This window comes from Cebidichthys violaceus, unplaced genomic scaffold (genome assembly GCF_023349555.1).
Source record: "Cebidichthys violaceus isolate CVI_PGR_0920_01 unplaced genomic scaffold, fCebVio1.0.p SCAF_35, whole genome shotgun sequence".
Taxonomy (NCBI): domain Eukaryota; kingdom Metazoa; phylum Chordata; class Actinopteri; order Perciformes; family Stichaeidae; genus Cebidichthys; species Cebidichthys violaceus.
The window spans coordinates 1,913,945-1,932,117 of record NW_027176539.1 but is presented as its reverse complement, the minus strand read 5'-3'; the positions used below and the strand labels follow the sequence as shown (position 1 = coordinate 1,932,117).

At 52.5% G+C, this 18,173-nt stretch overlaps 1 protein-coding gene across 5 annotated transcripts in view; it reads left to right on the top strand.

Moving 5' to 3' along the window:
* LOC137883726 (SUN domain-containing ossification factor-like) overlaps positions 1-18,173 on the top strand; it is a 28,070-nt gene that overhangs the window by 9,127 nt on the left and 770 nt on the right. Inside the window, exons 2-24 of one of the 5 annotated variants that reach the window (XM_068725326.1) lie at positions 2,920-3,034; positions 3,657-3,758; positions 3,843-4,207; positions 4,783-4,923; positions 5,216-5,417; positions 6,208-6,319; positions 6,703-6,830; positions 6,915-6,982; positions 7,076-7,183; positions 8,036-8,141; positions 9,561-9,581; positions 9,878-9,933; positions 10,595-10,686; positions 10,843-10,908; positions 11,608-11,691; positions 12,221-12,299; positions 12,404-13,753; positions 13,833-13,920; positions 14,019-14,123; positions 14,227-14,387; positions 14,639-14,730; positions 15,991-16,043; positions 16,657-18,173. The exon at positions 16,657-18,173 is cut by the window's right edge and continues 770 nt beyond it. In XM_068725326.1, coding sequence (XP_068581427.1) covers positions 2,920-3,034; positions 3,657-3,758; positions 3,843-4,207; positions 4,783-4,923; positions 5,216-5,417; positions 6,208-6,319; positions 6,703-6,830; positions 6,915-6,982; positions 7,076-7,183; positions 8,036-8,141; positions 9,561-9,581; positions 9,878-9,933; positions 10,595-10,686; positions 10,843-10,908; positions 11,608-11,691; positions 12,221-12,299; positions 12,404-13,753; positions 13,833-13,920; positions 14,019-14,123; positions 14,227-14,387; positions 14,639-14,730; positions 15,991-16,043; positions 16,657-17,256 — 4,294 coding nt within the window. In that variant the 3' untranslated portion in view covers positions 17,257-18,173. Of the gene's footprint in view, positions 1-2,919; positions 3,035-3,656; positions 3,759-3,842; positions 4,208-4,782; positions 4,924-5,215; positions 5,418-6,207; positions 6,320-6,702; positions 6,831-6,914; positions 6,983-7,075; positions 7,184-8,035; positions 8,142-9,560; positions 9,582-9,877; positions 9,934-10,594; positions 10,687-10,842; positions 10,909-11,607; positions 11,692-12,220; positions 12,300-12,403; positions 13,754-13,832; positions 13,921-14,018; positions 14,124-14,226; positions 14,388-14,638; positions 14,731-15,987; positions 16,044-16,656 lie in introns of all 5 variants that reach the window. The other 4 variants (XM_068725325.1, XM_068725328.1, XM_068725327.1 and 1 more) reach the window with 4 other exon arrangements.

Sequence of the window (18,173 nt, the reverse complement as noted above, 5' to 3'; positions counted from 1 at the left end):
TCCTCGTAAAACTAAATGAATATTACAAGATGATTGTAGACAGAGAGAGAGAAAGTAAAAACCTGAAAGGCTTCCTCAAAACACCCTCAGGTGCTTCTGAAGTGGGACAGGAGGAGGAGGAGGAGGAGGAGGAGGAGGAGGATGTAAGATGCTGACTCATGAGTCCTCAGGCTCGTTAGCTTGGCATTGACCCACCACTGGTATGTACAGTACAGTACAGTACAGGCCTCACTGGAACCTCTCTTCTTCTTCTTCTTCTTCTTCTTCTCCTCTGTTGAAGGACTGTCAACACTCGGGTCTTCTTCTTCCTTCGTGTCGCTCCTCTGGTTTCACATCGTGGGTCCGGTTCCTGCTCTCGGCTCTGTAAACACGGGCCGTTTTGCGGTCTTGAATCCCTTCTTCATTTGAATCTTTATTGTCTAGATAAGGCGCTGACTTTGGCAGCCTCCACTCAAACATTGGTTCAGTGAGTCACAGATGCGGCGGTCCGGGTGTTATTTGCATCCATCGTCACGGAAGTTTACACAGGGTTGTTTACTCTGACTTGTTGGACCGGCGCTGCTCTGTGTGAAGCGCTGCTCTGTCATCTGTGTTTGCACAAGTACTTGTGTTGTTATCCGGGTGATTGAAGGCCTTTCAAATACAAATGAAGTGCAAAGTTCATGGAAATAAACGGATCAGTAACTGACTGACTGTTCAGTATTGATTACAGCGACTCTACATATGCATCCAGGAAGATGTTTGACAAGAGTTCAGTGAGTTCTATGCAGCGTTAACGTAAAGCCTGACAGGTCCATATGCTGTAACCAGGTTCTGATCCGAGTGGATGGACTCCCAGTATGTCTGGAGATCTTCCCCCGATCTTCCCCCAATTGTCCCCCGATCGTCCCCCAATCGTCCCCCAATCGTCCCCCGATCTTCATCGTACATCCTCTCCCTCTGCTTCTGTTCAACAGTCTCTGTGCCGCTTCGTTTCAGTTCCAACTCTTTCCCGACCTCTTGGTTGTCTCCCTGCGGTCTGCTCGTCTCTGCTCATGTGTATCTATGTACACATAGTTTTAATCTTCCCCGACCATCAACGGTTGGATCAACAGTTGGGTCAGCAGTGGGTCATGGTACAGGGACGCACTGACACTGGGCTGATACCGACTCGAACAGCTGGATCGGGTGTTGGTGCCGACGGGGCTCGGTCTCTTCAATAAGATCCATGTTTACATGCGATAGAATGCTCTCTCTTACAGCACATCACGGCCCGTAACGCGGAGCTCAGCAGCAAACACGTCAGCTGCTGGAGGTATTCCACACTCGCTTCGACAACAAGCAACAGCACCGCAAAACACGACACGACCATCACAGCCAGAGGCAGCCTGAGCAGGAATGTGAGGGTTATTTACCACGCTGCTGGTGCACGGTGTATCTTATTGTAATAGTGAGTAACAGTGACATGTCCATCTATGCACGTATTACTATTTGTCCCGATGTCCCGGTCCCTCCCACACAGCGAGGCCTGCTCCACGTTGTCCTCTCCGTCTGCTGGCATGTCGTGTATCCGTCGGTCTGTTGCGTAACTTGTTTGCGTCTCCTTCGGTGAGACGTGTGGGACGTCTCCTCGCTGTACATCCTCAGCGGTCGGGGGTGGACATTTGAAACGCAGCAGCACATAGTTCACAGCTATGGATCTAAGTTTAGCCGGGAGCCTATAGAAGCAGGAGGCTCGTGTTTTACTCCATAGCCTCTGTGCACCAATCAGCTCCTAGGTTCCCCTCACAGCCTTCTAGCCCCTTTTTTGGGAATGTGTACATTGAGAGGTGCACAGCTCATGAACGGAGGGTCCAAAACAACGACAACAACAACGAATGTCATGTTCTGGTGTCAGGAGAAGGGACGTCTTGAACCCATGAGAGATGAATCCATCGTGGAGATGACTTTTCAGAATCTCACGGTGGTGTCTCTGTGTCTTTGGGCCTCGTTGCGTCACGTCCTGCTCCAGAGGTGTCTGAAGCGGTCCTCTGTTGGCCCTGAAGCGGTCTGCTCACCGACTTGTTGAAGTTCCAGGAAATGATGCGTCGATGTTGTTGGTGGGAGACGATCTCTCAGCAGAGGCAGCGTGTTCAGACAGACCTCGTGTTCCCCGGTGCTGCATTCTTCTCCTGAGTTCAACTCTTCTGACGTGATGACCGGCTGACAGCCAGCTGTCTGTCCTCCTCGTGATTAATAACTCACACGGTGCATTAAGTCCTGTGCAAAGAGATGGAGGCTGAAACATGAAACATGAGACACTGAGGTGGTTTGAGATCACCGTCTTCTAGATATTGTGATGCACAATGATGTCGTCTGCATTGACGATAACGAGCACAACACTGACATCATAGGAGGTTTTATTCGGCCCCGTGTTGCAGATCATTTTCCATGTGTTTGGTGCACAAAGTATTGAACTAGACTCCAGACTGCAAACACAATAGAGAGAGAGAGAGTCCCGTGGTCCAGACCAGCTCAGATGTTAGACAGAACAACAAGGGAGTGAAATGGAGGAGGAGGAGGAGGAGGAGGAGGAATGTGGTTGGCCTTGAGCGGCTTGCAAGAATACAGAAATATCAGTGGAGTGTTGTTTATTTCTCTGCCTATCTCCTTGTTCACCACATTTTACTGTTTGTCTGTTGGGTTTATCTTTCCTTCCCTTGTGTGTGTGTGTGTGTGTGTGTGTGTGTGTGTGTGTGTGTGTGTGTGTGTGTGTCCCCATGAGGGAAGGAAGTGCTCTTCCTGTGAAGGACATGATGTAGTGAAACCTCAGCATTCTCTAAAATTGAAGCTATATCTTCTAGTCTTTGTTTTAAACCCGTGACGTGGAAACGGCAGCAAGTTGATGCAGTTTGTTGTTTTTTAATGGTGATGTTGTCCCCCCCCCCCTCTGTGCTCCAGGTACCCCAGTCAACATGTGTGCTGCTCAGAGCAGAGCTCGTCTGGTCAGTCGGCGGGGGCCGGAAACCCTGAGGGCCAGGAGCAGGAGTGGGAGCAGGACTCCACGCAACACCAGGTTTGTGCCTCTTTACAGGTTTTAAATCCTCATGAAGCCTTTGATAAACGGCTGCGATGGAGACGCTGTGGTCTGGTCTGTGAGTGTTGCGTAAGTCTTTTGTTGTCGTCGTTCCACCATCTTTCTTTACCTTTCACCGCTGATAACCCGGTAGGGTTGACTCGATGTCAGGGACGCTCGTAAAGAGGGAACACGACGTACGGAACGTAGAGGTCAGAGTCTTTCTGGGTAAAAACCAACACAATAGGTACACGTCGTCACGACGACAGGGCTCTGTGTGTGATGAGTCATAGAGGACCAGGACGAAGTTCAGAGGAGACCAAGTTACCCAATCTGAGTATGTCAAGATCCACACTGCTGCTGTGTCCCACCACAGAGCAAGTCATGTAGGGTTTATAACGTCATGGCTTATTAGTGTGTGTGTGTGTGTGTGTGTGTGTGTGTGTGTGTGTGTGTGTGTGTGTGTGTGTGTGTGTGTGTGTGTGTGTGTGTGTGTGTGTGTGTGTGTGTGTGTGTGTGAGAGAGAGAGAGAGAGCGAGAGATCACCAGCGACTCGTCCTCCTGTGGTTCTGCTTCATGTTTAGCCTCTGATATCAAACATAACTGTTTGTTTTCTCTGCAGCTGTTGGAAGAATGGACGACACACGCGTCACATGATGTGGGTCTGGAGACAGAGGGAGCGGCACTAGACGGGCTCTCGACGCACCGTGTCCACCAGGACCAGGTGACGGTGACGTCTGGTGGTTTCAGTCTTCGGTTGTGGTTCTTGGTGGATCATCTTTTTAACGTTTCTCTTTTCTCTCACCAGACTGTGAATCCTCGGGACGCCGAGGCGGAGGAGACCGAGCCCGACCCGGAGTCCGACACTGTACCCGTCGCCTCTGAGCCAGAACCCCACCCGGACCCCCCGGCCGACGTGGACCCGCGGGCCGCGGACGCGCAGGACCACGACCGGGAAGCCCCCGAGTCCTCCGCTCCAGAACCAGAACCAGAACCAGTTCCAGCACAGGGCCAAGAGTCCGCGGACGCCCCGGCAGAGACCGGCGGCGACGGTGACGCCCCCGACACCCCCGCCGCCGCCGCTCACCTCGGCCCGGACTCCAACCCAGCCACGCCCCCAGACGAAGCTGACAACACGCCTACCTCACAGAGCGCCGACCAGACCCACACAGGGTAAGCTCAGATCCACTTCCTCAGTCCAGAGAGCTCCTTCTCTGGCAGTAGAAGTTGGCTGTAACCACAGAGGACTCCCATTGGCAAACTGAAATTATGACCTCTGATGGTTAAAGCCAATTTCACCATTTCACATTTCATGTTTCTGTTTTTATTTAATTCACCGTGAATGAAAGAGGAGCTCAGAGGAGAGCTGGTCTGACGGGATGGTTTGACTCCTCGTGGAGGTGCTGTCCAGCGTCATGAAGCTACGTTAACGGGGACATTTTGTCTCGTGGACTTTGTGGACGTCCAGAGCGGACGTTGAACTTTGACCCGAGATGAGTCTGAACATCTCCGGAGGTCGAAACCTTCAAGAAGATTTGAAAAACGTTGTCGTTCACCTCCTTCCTCAAAGCACCGTCGGGACATTTAAAGACTCATCGGCCTCCCCGCCAGCGAGAGACCTCTCCACCACCCTCCCCCCTCTCTCTCCTCTCTCCCTCGTCTCCTCCCCTCCCTCCTCCTCCTCTCTCTCCTTCCTCCCCAGTGCGAGGAGGAGGTGTGATAAACGCCGTGTCCTTTCTTTCCCTCAGTGCGGTGCGGGTTGCCAGTGCAGGAGATGAACTCCCAGTAGACAACTTTGTCTTTGCTGAGCACTCCGGTGCACAGTGCGGGGTCATTCCCCCCAAACTGGCAACCTGTGAGAACTCCCCTTTTGGCAGGCCTCTCTTCAGGTGAGTCCTCTAAACCCCCCCCCCCCCCTCCCCCAGACGCCTGTCAAAGCACAGAGACAGGTAATCACGGTACAAGCTACTCCTCTCTGCTGCGCGCAACCGTCGACCGCTGGCCTTGCTCTCCACTTCTGCTTTTTTCCCTCGTTCTGCCTGCTCTCAACCGAGGTCCATTCTGTCAAATAACGGGTTTTAAATGTTTTTTAAAGATGTTTTCTTTCTCGTGTTCTCAACCCCTCTTTATCCCCCCCCCCCCCCCCCCCTCCGCCTCATCGGCCCTGTGTCTGCGCTGTAGTGCGGACGACGCCGGCACAGAGGACCAGCGGTCGGACCAGAGCCGGAGTTCTGGTCCCGAAGCAGAGGTCCAGTCTACTCCGGGCCACGTGGACCAGCACCAGCAGCAGCAGCAGCAGGAGCGACAGCAGCAGGAGCTGGAGGATGAGTTGTCTGATTTGGACCAGGAGGGCAACACGTCTCAGAACCACCAGGAGAAGCAGGTCAGCAGCTTCAGCGCCGACTTAAGGGTTCTAGTGCTGCAGGGACCACCAGTCCACACGCTGTGGTCATGTGACACCACGCTGCTAAAACACACTGAATGTTGTTCCACTATTCTCAAAGACCGCGTCTCTGATGCTTCATAAACACACTTATGATGTGTTCTAAGCTCTCATAAATATATAACAGTCATCATTTTATCATGACTCAAAAGGAGGCGTGTCTTGCTGGATCATAAAGTTTTATAATGTTTAATCTTTTCATAATAATAATATAATATAAATCATTGTTTGACAAGTTGAAAACACACAAAATGTTGCAAACTTAAATCGTACTTTACTTAAAGCAAACAATGACCTCTTAGACTATTTGAAAATATGAAAATGTTGTGCATTTATTATATTATATAGTGACATAATAGTTTAGTGTTTTTGTGCTTCTCTTCTGTTGTTGGAGCTCTCTGGTCCATACGGGACTCCTGAACGTCGTGCTGCAGTCTTTACGTAACAACAGACCGTCTACGGTGGTGGTTTAGGCTCAGACCGGCTCGCGAGGTCCAAAAGGGTGTTTATATAATAATCCATCACAATATCGCTCACAGCTCAGTGCATCTCAGAGCCCCGGGGGGGGGGGGGGGGGGGCGGGGTGCGGCGCGGCGCGGCGCTGACTGGTGTGTGTGTGTGTGTGTGTGTGCTGGAGGTGATGCCAGGATACAAATAATCCTATTTAGCAATGTTAAATTTGTGTGTGTGTGTGTGTGTGTGTGTGTGTGTGTGTGTGTGTGTGTTTCAGGCAGGCCATGGCAGCACCTCCAGAGAGACCGATCCCTCGGTTCCCAGCAAAGAAGACATCCCCACCTTCGACGAGTGGAAGAAACAAGTCATGGAGGTGGAGAAGGAGAAGAGTGAGTGCATACGTCACTTCAACACGGAACAGAAACGTCACGCCGGTGTCCCGCTTTTAAGTCCAGAGGTTTGCTCCGCGGCAAGCTGGAGAGACTCAGAGCCAGCCTGAAGATGTTGATCTCACTGTGAGGTCCTGGGCCTGTAGAGGCCTCTGTAGACAAAGAGAGGCCTCCACAAGTCACTGTTAATCTACATCTTAATGCTGCTCTCTGCATCGTCTTCCTCTCTCCTCCCTCTTCTGGTCAGCGGAGCGTGTGCTCATGCGTGTGCTCATGCGTGTGCTCATGCGTGTTGCTCCTCTACTCGTTCCTCTCAGGCGACGCTCTTTTGTTCTCCTCTCAGCGTCTGTAATGGACCTAACTGCATCGCTCCCTCTGTCCAGGTCAGTCTCTGCATACCTCAACCAGCGGCAGCCCCCATCCGGTGAAGAAGGTCCAGAAGAACTTCAAGAATAACTACGCCTCCGTGGAGTGTGGAGCCAAGATCCTCTCTGCCAACAACGAGGCCAAGGTCAGACCCCCGAAATCAAAGACTTGTGGCGCTAACGCTGCCGGATGCTGATGTTCTGTGTCTCGTTCTTCTGTCTCTATCCAGAGCACGTCGGCTATTCTCATGGAGAACATGGACCTGTACATGCTGAATCCTTGCAGCAACAAAATCTGGTGAGTGAGCCGACGCACACGTTACTGCCGTTCTGACGTTAGACCCGCGGGTCTCGTCTTCTCACCGACGCTCTCTGCTTCGCCTCCGTCCAGGTTTGTGATAGAGCTCTGTGAGCCCATTCAAGTCAAGCAGCTGGACATCGCTAACTTTGAGCTCTTCTCCTCGACGCCCAGAGACTTCTTGGTTTCCATCAGCGACAGGTGAACTCACGCCGCTCAGTGTCAACCGGTCTTAAGGTGACGTGTTCTCATCGGCAGGTGGTCGGCTGTGCAGCGGGAAGCACAGGCTGATTTCTGCTCCTGCATTTGATTAATAGTTGAGTCAAAGGGGAGGAAGGACGGCAGATCACTACCTTTACAAACTAGCTACTGTATGCTACGGACAGGAAACATGGCGTCCCAAAATATACCTATATATATGCTGAGGATGCATGTTACAGTACTTCAGCTGACTCAGTTATTCAGCCACATGAGTTTTGAGTAATCGGCCTCAGGATGCAGCGGAGCGAGGCCGAGGCTGCACTATCTGTGCAAAGAGGACACGACCGGCATCAGACGCTCGTGTGCAATGCATCCTGGTACATGTAGGCACCTGGCCTTAGGAGAACTCGGCTTTCTCGGTCAGTAAAGCTTCAACGCTGATTGTACAGGAAAGGGGGTGAATTGTCCCTTTTTAACATGCGATAGATGTATTCATGAACTTGAAGTAAAGACAACGTTAGAGACAGATTACAAGCATATGTGAAGAACAGATCTGAGAGGACGTCGAGCAGCTTATTCGTGTTTGAACTCAGGGAACGTAGATAAGAAGTAGTGGATGAGTTTAGCGTGAACAGAACCTGCAGTTATCATGTTGTGTGCTCTGGATCATGGCTGCACATGGACTCTAACACAACTGATTAACGTACAAGTCACATCATCGACACAAGAAAATGTGAAATGCACAACAAGCAGCCTTTCTGTGTCATTTCCACGCAGCCTTTGAGAACACGTCCGACTTGTGCGTTGAAGTAAACCGTCGCTCCTCTTACCGTTCTCCTCTCCCGTCTGCAGATACCCGACCAACAAGTGGGTGAAGCTCGGCACGTTTCACGGCCGCGATGAGCGCATCGTCCAGAGCTTCCCGCTGGACGAGCAGCTCTACGCTAAATACGTGAAGGTACTTCTCTCTCCTCTCCCTGCTGCTGCGGCAGAACAGTTTGTTCATCCTCGGTAGTGTTGTGTAACGTATCGCAGCGCAGTCGATGAATGCACAGCGACCACAGACGCTGCTTCATGTGTTCATGTGTACGAAGCTGTATTTAAAGCTCAGGGGACCCTCCCATGACTGAAGCCTCCTCCCTTCACTGGATGAAGGTGTGTGTGTGTGTGTGTGTGTGTGTGTGTGTGTGTGTGTGTGTGTGTGTGTGTGTGTGTGTGTGTGTGTGTGTGTGTGTGTGTGTGTGTGTGTGTGTGTGTGTGTGTGTGAGACAGAGTTTCTCTTGTGAGAACTGAAGAGCAGACGCTCGTCACCACTGGGTTGGTTTGTATTTGAGATCTGGGTGTCACAACCTGTCGGGACAAAATCTGTTGACGAAATGAACTCATCTGAGTTATTAAAGGATTACGATTGTTTGTCTCATGCTCAAGTCACGTACATGAACTCTAAACACAAGGTATTTAGATATATCTTTAAATCTTAAAAAAATATATCATAAAGCTGCATTCTCTCTAGTGTCCACCAGGGGGCGACTCCTCTGGTTGTGTAGAAGTCTAGTCTAAAATGACTCTACTTCTCTCTTGATTTATTCCCTCAGTAAACATTGTAAACATGAGTTTATGGTCTCAATCTCTAGTTTACAGTCTTCTTCAATACAGCATGATGTTCATTTAGTACATTATGCTCCATTTAGAGTCAGACAGACCATAAAGAGGGGATGATTTAGGGGGCGGGGCTACACGCTGATTGACAGGTCTCTACGTCACTCCTCCTCAGTCCAGATGTGGTCACTTCCTGTTCACTGGTTGCAGAAAACCAAGATGGCGACGGCCTCAATGCCAAAGTTGAGGCTTCAAAACCAAACGAGTTGCGTCACGACGACTTGGTCCTCTTGGTCTTCTCCACAGTGTCACTCAGCTCTGCTCTGAGTCGTCTGTCCCTCAGCGTTGCTCACGACGTCTTAAACAGTCGACTGATGATCGATGATTGTTCTTTTGTGCGGTGTGGGTGTGATGTGCGGTGCTCCCCTGTGATTCATGTGTTGTGAAATGATTTTAATACATCATCTTGAGTTCTGTCTGAAATGTTTCAGGATTATCTGCTTCGGTTTCACCGATCTAAGCAGCTGGACGTGTCTCGTTGTCCGTCTGTCCCTCTGTCTGTCTTTGCTTGTGATTCTCTCTCAGTGCTTCTTAGAAACCCTCTTTCTAGCAGCGTCAGAACAGAGACCCAGAGAGTCCCGGCGGTGTCTCGTCAGAGAGCCGGACTGTAACCACAATGCTTGACTTTGCTCTGTAGCTTGAATCAGTCTTCACTGATTCTCTGTCTCTTTGTCTTCTGTCTCCTTCTGTCCTTCGCCTGTCCTTCCTCTCGCATCAGATGTTCATCAAGTACATAAAGGTCAGCACTCTTCTCTCTCTGTCGGAGGTTGTGACTGGGCGTGAAGCGCTCTCTTTGTAATGGTGGAACGCTGTAGTGGGTGTGCTTCTGGCAGAGCGTCGTCTCTTAATGCATGCCAAAGATCTAGAACAAGTAGAACACGCACATAAACCACACTGGCACCGCTTGGCAATTGTTTTCACGTATTTGGTGGATTGTGGGTCACTAGAGCGGGCGCACATTAATACACGGGTTGATGACATTTGCATTGCTTTGGACGATCGTTTCATTCATCAGTTTATCCGTTTTCCCTGCAGGTTGAACTCCTCTCTCACTTTGGATCAGAGCACTTCTGTCCACTCAGTCTCATCAGGTAGGACAAGAAATTCCTCATTTCCTTTCTTTTCTTTCTGATGTCCTCTAAACTGTCATTAAAGGACCAGCGTGTTGGGGTTCAGTGGTGAACACGTTCAGAGTCTCTGTGGAAGGAGGGCCGGCTCCCCGTCGAGACGTAAAGGACTCTGATCGTGCTGTTGTTCACGCTACGAGCGCCGAAGCAGCGGATCACGAGTCGCGTCTTCTTCAACAATCACACGTTTGTGTTTCACCGTTCCGGGTCTCCTCCTCCTCCTCCTCCTCCTCTCACCACAGCTGCTGTTCTGCTGTGTGTGGAAAAAATGGAATTAAAACGCGTTCTTGCCGTCGGCTAGTTCACAGTTTTATTTAGCGACTGCGTCAACGAGCGCTCGAGTAAAGCGTCCACAGAAGAATGCAGCCGGTCGTAGTGTGAACAGAGCTTTAGTTTGAGGTGATAGACTCATTAACCAATGATAACGAGGGTTACATTCTGATAGAACGCCCTCAAGTCCTCCACACTGGTCCTTTAAGTCCTCCACACTGGTCCTTTAAGTCCTCCACACTGGTCCTTTAAGTCCTCCACACTTTAAGCTACTGTCACGATCAGGTTATTGAGATGTTGCTCATCGATGCGTTTCCTCCGCTCACATGTAAGATGTCGTGTGTTTCTGGCGCAGGGTGTTTGGTACCAGCATGGTGGAGGAGTACGAGGAGATCGCAGATTCCCAGTACCCCTCAGAGAGACTGGAGTACCTGGATGAAGACTATGGTACGACGGTGACGTTTTTTAAAGGACGTCTCGTCTCGTCTCGGTTGCAAATTTACCATTTTACTCCCAGAAACGGATGAACGTTTGATGAATGTTTTGTGTGTTAATGTTCATGTGTTTTGCTGGATATAACCTGCAGTACGTCTGTTTCTCCAGATTATCCACCTGGATACCAACCATCAGAGGACAAGGCCTCTAAGAACCTGCTTGGCTCAGCAACCAGTATGTGTACACACACACACACACACACACACACACACACACACACACACACACACACACACACACACACACACACACACACACACACGTGTACATTAGCAAAGACAACGAGGGACTTTCTACACTTTTACTTTGAAAGGGCCGAGCGGGGAACACTTCCTCATTGTGTTGCAGTTTGTGGCTGCGGTGTACAGTTTGGGGACTTCCCATCTTAACATGTCCTGGCGTAGATGTGGACTCGTCCCCTGCAGCGTCCTGTTGTCTTAACCTACTGGGTGTCACACACACTGTGGGTGTAGACCAGGGTTTGGGCTGCAGAGCTTTCACTAGACTGCTCCTCTGTCTCCTGGTTTAGCCATGTGAGGACACACACACACACACACACACACACACACACACACACACACACACACACACACACACACACCTTCAGGGCTCTAAGCAGTGGAACACTCGCTCTCTGTCTCCAGAGGAGCAGGACCTCAACGAGGTGGAGTGAGGACTAGAGGAAAGCCTGAAGGAAGAGAGGGAAAGACTCACGAGGTTTCACTAACGCGTCGGTCCACATGCTGCTGCCTGTCGACGTGTTTACCAGGAACCTCACCACTGTAACGTGTGTGTGTGTGTGTGTGTGTGTGTGTGTGTGTGTGTGTGTGTGTGTGTGTGTGTGTGTGTGTGTGTGTGTGTGTGTGTTTTCAGATGCCATCCTGAACATGGTAAACAACATCGCTGCTAACGTTCTGGGCGGTAAACCAGAGCTGGAGGGTGGAGCGTTGACAGGAGGTACTCGCCCCTCACATGTGCTCCTGTTGAGTTTCATTAATCTTCTGTTGGAGTTTTCAGGATTCATAAAGTTCCGTCTCATGTTAGCTCATCTCATTCTCTCTCTCTCTCTCTCTCTCTCTCTCTCTCTCTCTCTCTCTCTCTCTCTCTCTCTCTCTCTCTCTCTCTCTCTCTCTCCACATATTGTTTAAATTATCTGGATCTGGGTCACTGTATTTCCTCTCTACACTGTGATCACATGTGTCTCCTGAATGTCCATGTGTAGGTTGAGCGTAGAGGGCCAGATGTTTATTTGGTTGTGGGCGGAGACGTCTCTGCAGAACTTTCTTTGGGTTTCTGTGTTTGACTCTGAGCTAGTCCGCTTCAAACTGGACTAGACCGGTTCACAGTCTGTGTGACTTTCCCCAAACATGGGCTTCCCAGCGAGCAGCAGAAAAAGACTTCCTCTGTTTGGGGTTTCTGTGTTAAATGGTGACACGGTGTGATTAAAGTCCTGTTCTCACTGTAACTGTTGTGTGTTTTCTTTAAGTGCTCGGTAACATAACGGCAGAAGTGGAGGAGAAGGAGAGCACAGAAGAAACACCTGAAACACCTCAGGACTCCTCAGTGTAAGAGATAGTCCATGATGAACCATGATGTCATGATTGTTTTACTTTTCTTCTCCACTAAAGTCTCCGTTGATCCTAAATGAGTATCTGTGTCTTTGGTCCAGACCGGAGCCGGCAGAACCGGAACACCCAGCAGCCCAAGAGGACTCTGCAGCCTCCGGGGACTCCTCCACAGCTACCCCCTCGTCCCCCGACTCCCAGGAGGACAGGAAGATCGTCACGCTGGTGGAGGAGGAGGAGGAGGACGACGAAGAGCCCCGGCGGTCTACCGTCACCCTGATGGAGGAGGAGGGAGAGGAGGAGGAGGAGACGAGGGAGGAGGCGACGCGGCGGGAGGCAGACAGGAACCAGTGGGAGAACCAGACCTACTGTCCCTTCTCCTCCTTCTCCCTGTCTCTGTCCTGCATGGCCACGCTGCCGGAGCTGCTCCACCGCTGGTGCTCCGCCAGGCTGGCCAAGGAGCGGCTCCGCAGCCTGAGGCGGAGGCAGCCGGGCGCTCAGACGCACCCCGACCCCAACACCGCGTCCCTCACATACACCCCCCCGCCGATCCCCGCCCCCGTCCCCCCACCTCCCAAAGAAGCTCTCCCCGTCGCAGAAAAGGCCCCGGAGCCCGAGGTGCCGGTTCAGGGCCTGAGTGAGGGGAAGACCCCGGGCGAGACCCCGGGCGCCACGCATCCAGACGCTCACCCCCCCGCCGAGGCCCACGCTCCGGAGATCAACATCCTGCTAGAGCCGAGCAGAACCGCCGCCATCCCCCCTCACAGCTTCTCGGACGCCCACACGTCGCCCACCCCCACCCACGAGGAGAAGCAGCTCCCTCCCGTCAAAGACGCAGCCGTCGACCCCGCCCCCACCCCGCCCCTCCCGGCCGTCACCGTCCCGGAGACGCAGCAGGGCGGCAGCGCCACCCAAGCTCTCACCGGCGGCTCTGCCACGCTCGCCGCCGCCTCTGAGACGGCCTCTGCCGGCGCTGCGGTTCCCCCCGTCAAGGAGCAGCCCGTTCAGTCCCTCCCCACCGCGTCGAGGCCCGAGGACCTCCTCCCCCCTCCCACCGAACTACCGACGGCTCCCCCGCCGACCGACACCCACGCGGACGCGGTGAAGTCGGGCGCAGACGGCGGGGACTCGCAGAGACACGGCGTCCAGGCCTCTCGGACTCACGGGGAGCAGGGGGACTCTCTCGCTGCTGCCGGAGAGCCCCACCGGGCGGAGGACGCGGTGGACGAGGACCTGTTGAGCGCCAGCGGGAACGTCCACCGCTCGGCCACGGACTTCTACGCAGAGCTGCAGAACGGAGGGGATTACAACGGCGGGGCCATGCTGCTGAACGGGGGCGCGGTGCACGGGTCCAGCCAGAAGGAGAGCGTCTTCATGAGGCTGAACAACCGGATCAAAGCCCTGGAGATGAACATGAGTCTGTCGGGCAGATACCTGGAGGAGCTCAGCCAGAGGTAAGCCACTGCCCACAGGGAGCGCAACCCAACAACTGCAGGAGCTGCTCCTCATAGGGTCGTGATCTCTGCGTTTCAGATACCGTAAACAGATGGAGGAGATGCAGAGAGCCTTCAACAAGACCATCATCAAACTGCAGAACACCTCCCGCATCGCCGAGGAGCAGGTCAGGTTTACACGACGGAGCGAGAGAGAGCGAGAGGAGTCGAAGCGTAAACCGTAAACTAGTTGTCTGATTGGCGTGAGTGTCTTGTGCTCCCTCAGGACCAGAAGCAGACCGAGTCCATCCAGTTCCTGCAGAGCCAGCTGGAGAACGTCACGAGGCTGATGCTCAACCTCACCGCCACGGTGGGCCAGCTGCAGAGAGAGGTACTCCGCCTCGAGGCGATGGAGTCGCCCGTGAATGTGAGATAGTTGTGAAGCTGGGTTCGTGGTCGTTGACCGTCTCCCTGTGTTGTCGGCTCCTCTGCAGGTGTCTGACCGGCAGAGCTACCTGGTGGTCTCTCTGGTTCTCTGCCTGTCTCTGGGCCTCCTGCTGTGTCTGCAGTGCTGCCGCAGCTCCTCTCCCGCACCCCCCACCGCCGCCGCCGCCGCTGCCCTCCCCAAGAGCAACCACTACCCCAGCCCCAAGAGGTCTGTCACACACACACACACACACACACACACACACACTCACACCACGTATGAATAGGGCATTTTGCGCCTGTAGGCTTGGAGTTATTTATAGCATAATTGTCCCGTTGTCATATCTGTCATCTTAAAGCAACATATTGCCTGAGCTCACGTTGCCGTCTGCTGGTGTGAGCAGCAGCTCCTCTCCTTCCTCTGACTGTAGTTTAGCAGCTTGATGACGTAAACGACTGTAATGTGATTGTCTCCTTCAGATGCTTCTCCTCCTACGACGACATGAGCCTGAAGCGCAGGGTGACCTGTCCACTCGTTCGCTCCAAGTCGTTCCACCTGTCCTCTACAGAAGGTACACACACACACACACACACACACACACACACACACACACACACACACACACTCTCTCTCTCTCTTTAGAGTCACGTCTGTCCTCCACCCTGCCCTCTCTGTTCCTCTATCTACTGTGTTTCCCCCTCTTCACATGAAGCAGCATTGAGGCTTGATACCAGAGCGCTGCAGGGACGTGACGTAGTTTTACGTTAGCGTCGCCCTGGTTACCTGACGACACAAACAAAGTGATTTCTCCATTTGATTTTTGGATTATTGCATGAAATAAGCTCGGTGGCAACCAAGCGTTTATGCTGAATCGTTCAGAACTTAACGGCTGACATTAGGCTGTAAACAAACCTTCAGGTCTCCTCCTCTGAGCTACAGCAGGCCTGGTGCTCTAGTGAGGACCTTCAGACGCGTGAAGAACCTTGAAGTTCACCGGTTCTTTATTTCAGGCATCTAACCACCAACCTGTCGAGATCCGAGGAACCGGATGTGCAAAAAATTAAATGCTGACTTTTTTAGGACTCGTTCCTGCAGCACTCTACCGCAAAAAAAAGAGCTTTTTTTTTTTTACCCCGAGCTAGTCTTGTCAGGCTGCAGCAGCTTTTATCGCCCACATCCTCATACTGTCCCCATCCTCCTCCACTCTCTCTGTCTCTGCTGTGTCCTCTCACACGTGGAGAGAGAGAGAGAGAGAGAGAGAGAGAGAGAGAGAGAGAGAGAGAGAGAGAGAGAGAGAGAGAGAGAGAGAGAGAGAGAGAGAGAGAGAGAGAGAGAGAGAGAGAGAGAGAGAGAGAAAAAAAAACTGGTGCAGGCAGTAAAAGAATGAAACCTAAAACTCCCCTTGCTGTTCATTATCCCTCAGCTGTGTGTGTGTGTGTGTGTGTGTGTGTGTGTGTGTGTGTGTGTGTGTGTGTGTGTGTGTGTGTGTGTGTGTGTGTGTGTGTGTGTGTTGCCCTTGAGGCTGAGAGGCTGTCATTGCCAGCTTGTGGCCACATGCAGACTGGAGGAGTGTAATAATAGAGCATGGTGCTTCGCTGGCTCATGGTAGACATTTGCAAGTAGTAATCGATCATAAATTAACGCTTCTTCTGTGATTTTAGCTTCACTCTACTTTTAGACGATAAGCAGTGATTATAATATGGATTTTAGTTTAGTTTTTTTTGCATCTTTTGATAAAACTACTTGCAAGGTCGCGTCACGCTTGTTACATGTATGTATTCCTGTTTGCCATTCCATCATTAACCTGGCCCCTCTCTCCCCTCCCCAGTAGGTCCTGATGACTTGTACATTGTAGAACCTCTAAGGTTTTCTCCAGAGAAAAAGGTACAGTGTGTGTTCCAGCTGCTGCTGTTGGCTGTGTCGGCCGCCTTACATTGAAAGTGCTCTCTGTGTGTGTGTGTGTGTGTGTGTCCTCTATGTTGTTGTTGTTGTTGTTGTTGTTAGTGTGTCCTATAAGTGTGCTAGAGCTTCTTCGTCAGTCACTGATTCTCTGTGGAGTAGTCCAGACGAGGGAGCGGCTGAACGGTGTTGAGATTCAGCCGCTCCCTAAAGGTCCGTTAACCACTTCTCTGCAGACACGGTGGGCTCGTTATCTTCACCTGAACGCCTCCTCTCCACCTGTGATGAGGGGATTCAACACCGTTTAGAGACTTTATTCACATCAGGAAAGCTACTGGAGAAGCTGGAGAACAGGCCTCCTACTTTACTGCATGTCTAAGCCTGTAGGAGATGAGTTCATAGATGAGTTCTGATCTGTACACAGAGAGGAACCCTGTGACTAGTCTCCTCCAGACCCCTTCGTGTCCCGTGAAGCCCCCCCCCCCCCCGCCCTGGTGCAGCACAGACGTGGTTAATGCGTTGTTGCGTTGTGAGATGCTGTGCGTTCCCTGAGTGTCTCTGTTCTCTTCATCCTCTTGTCTTTGTGTTCTTCTTGTAGAAAAAGCGCTACAAGTCCAAGTCCTTGGACAAAGTTGAGATCCTGAACCCGGCCGACCCCTCGGCTCCGCTCACAAACGGGGCTCTGAACTGCAACGGCTTCCAGCCCTGCCTCCCCGCGCCTCCTGCGCCTCCTCCCCCTCCTCCGCTACCTCCTCCCGCTCCTTCTCTCCCGCCGCCTCCCCCTCCCCCTCCCCCCTCGGCAGAGGAGGTGTCATCGCTGCCCACTTGCGCCTCCGGGGAGTTCCCCTCAGAGACCAGCAGCTGCAGCTCGTCCACCCACTCCGAGGAGTCCTACGCCAGCCGCCTCCCCCCTCCCTCCCCCGTCCTCCCCTCCTCCGGCCTGTGCAACGGACACCGCCTGCCTTTCTCCCTGCAGCAGCATCCCGCCAAGTCGCGCAAGGAGAGGCGCTCGGTGAAGCAGCAGCAGCAGCAGCAGCAGCAGCAGCAGCGGCGGAAGTCGCTGCAGACGGAGCTGCGGTTCCCCGCCATGCAGGGAGGGGGCGTGGCCTCTCTGCCCAGCCTGCAGCAGCTTATTAAGGGAAACAAGGAGATCAGCGTCGGGACCATCGGGGTGACGGCGGTCACCGGACACGTCTGAACACTCACACTTTGACACGACTTTCTATTTCACTCACACACACACACACACACACACACACACACACACACACACACACACACACACACCATGAAGGTAGCAGACTGTGAGGAGGTAACTGCAACCCAAAGAACCACATTTCCCATGAGCACCCAGGCGCACCGTGGAACTGCAGTAGCTGCGGCGGCAGTAGCTCGACGTCATCCGGTCCTCATCCGCTCCCGTCAAAGAGCTGTTTACGGTTCCGTGCCTTTATATCCGTTCTCCACCTTTTTAGTGCTGAGCGTCTGAGAGGCTCTGTGGAACGTTGACCCGACGCGTTTGGTTCTCTCTCTGCTGGATAAGCACATTGTCCCGTGACAGTAAGGTGTTCTCCTCGCTCATGAGCACAGCGAGGAGAGGTGCTGACCTCAGCTCTACGCTCCCACACAGGGGAGGAAGTATTAGGCTGCTCTGTAGGGTGGAGCGTGTCGGCGTGACGGAGGCTGTGCAGCGTGACCAACTCAACTTCTGTCTCTCAGCGTCATTCATTTTCATGTTCTGTCCTTTCTGTCTTCGTATTGCATCCTTAAACTCCTGCAGGTGTTTGTTATGGGACCAGAGCGTTCATCCTTCATTGTACACCAGACTCTCTCTCTCTCTCTCTCTCTCTCTCTCTCTCTCTCTCTCTCTCTCTCTCTCTCTCTCTCTCTCTCTCTCTCTCCCTCTCTTCATCTTCCTCTCTCTCTTCCAAACCAACCACCAGAGCTGAATGAAGAACAGGGTTTTTTAATGCGCTCAGCGTCCTGCTTTAACGCTCACAATAATGCGATCGCAGCAGTCTGTGGATCCTGCCGGTGTCGCCGTCGCTCCGTTGGTTTGGGCCGGTCCCCAAGAGCTCGCTCACACACCGGACCCAGAGAACATGCACTTGTTCC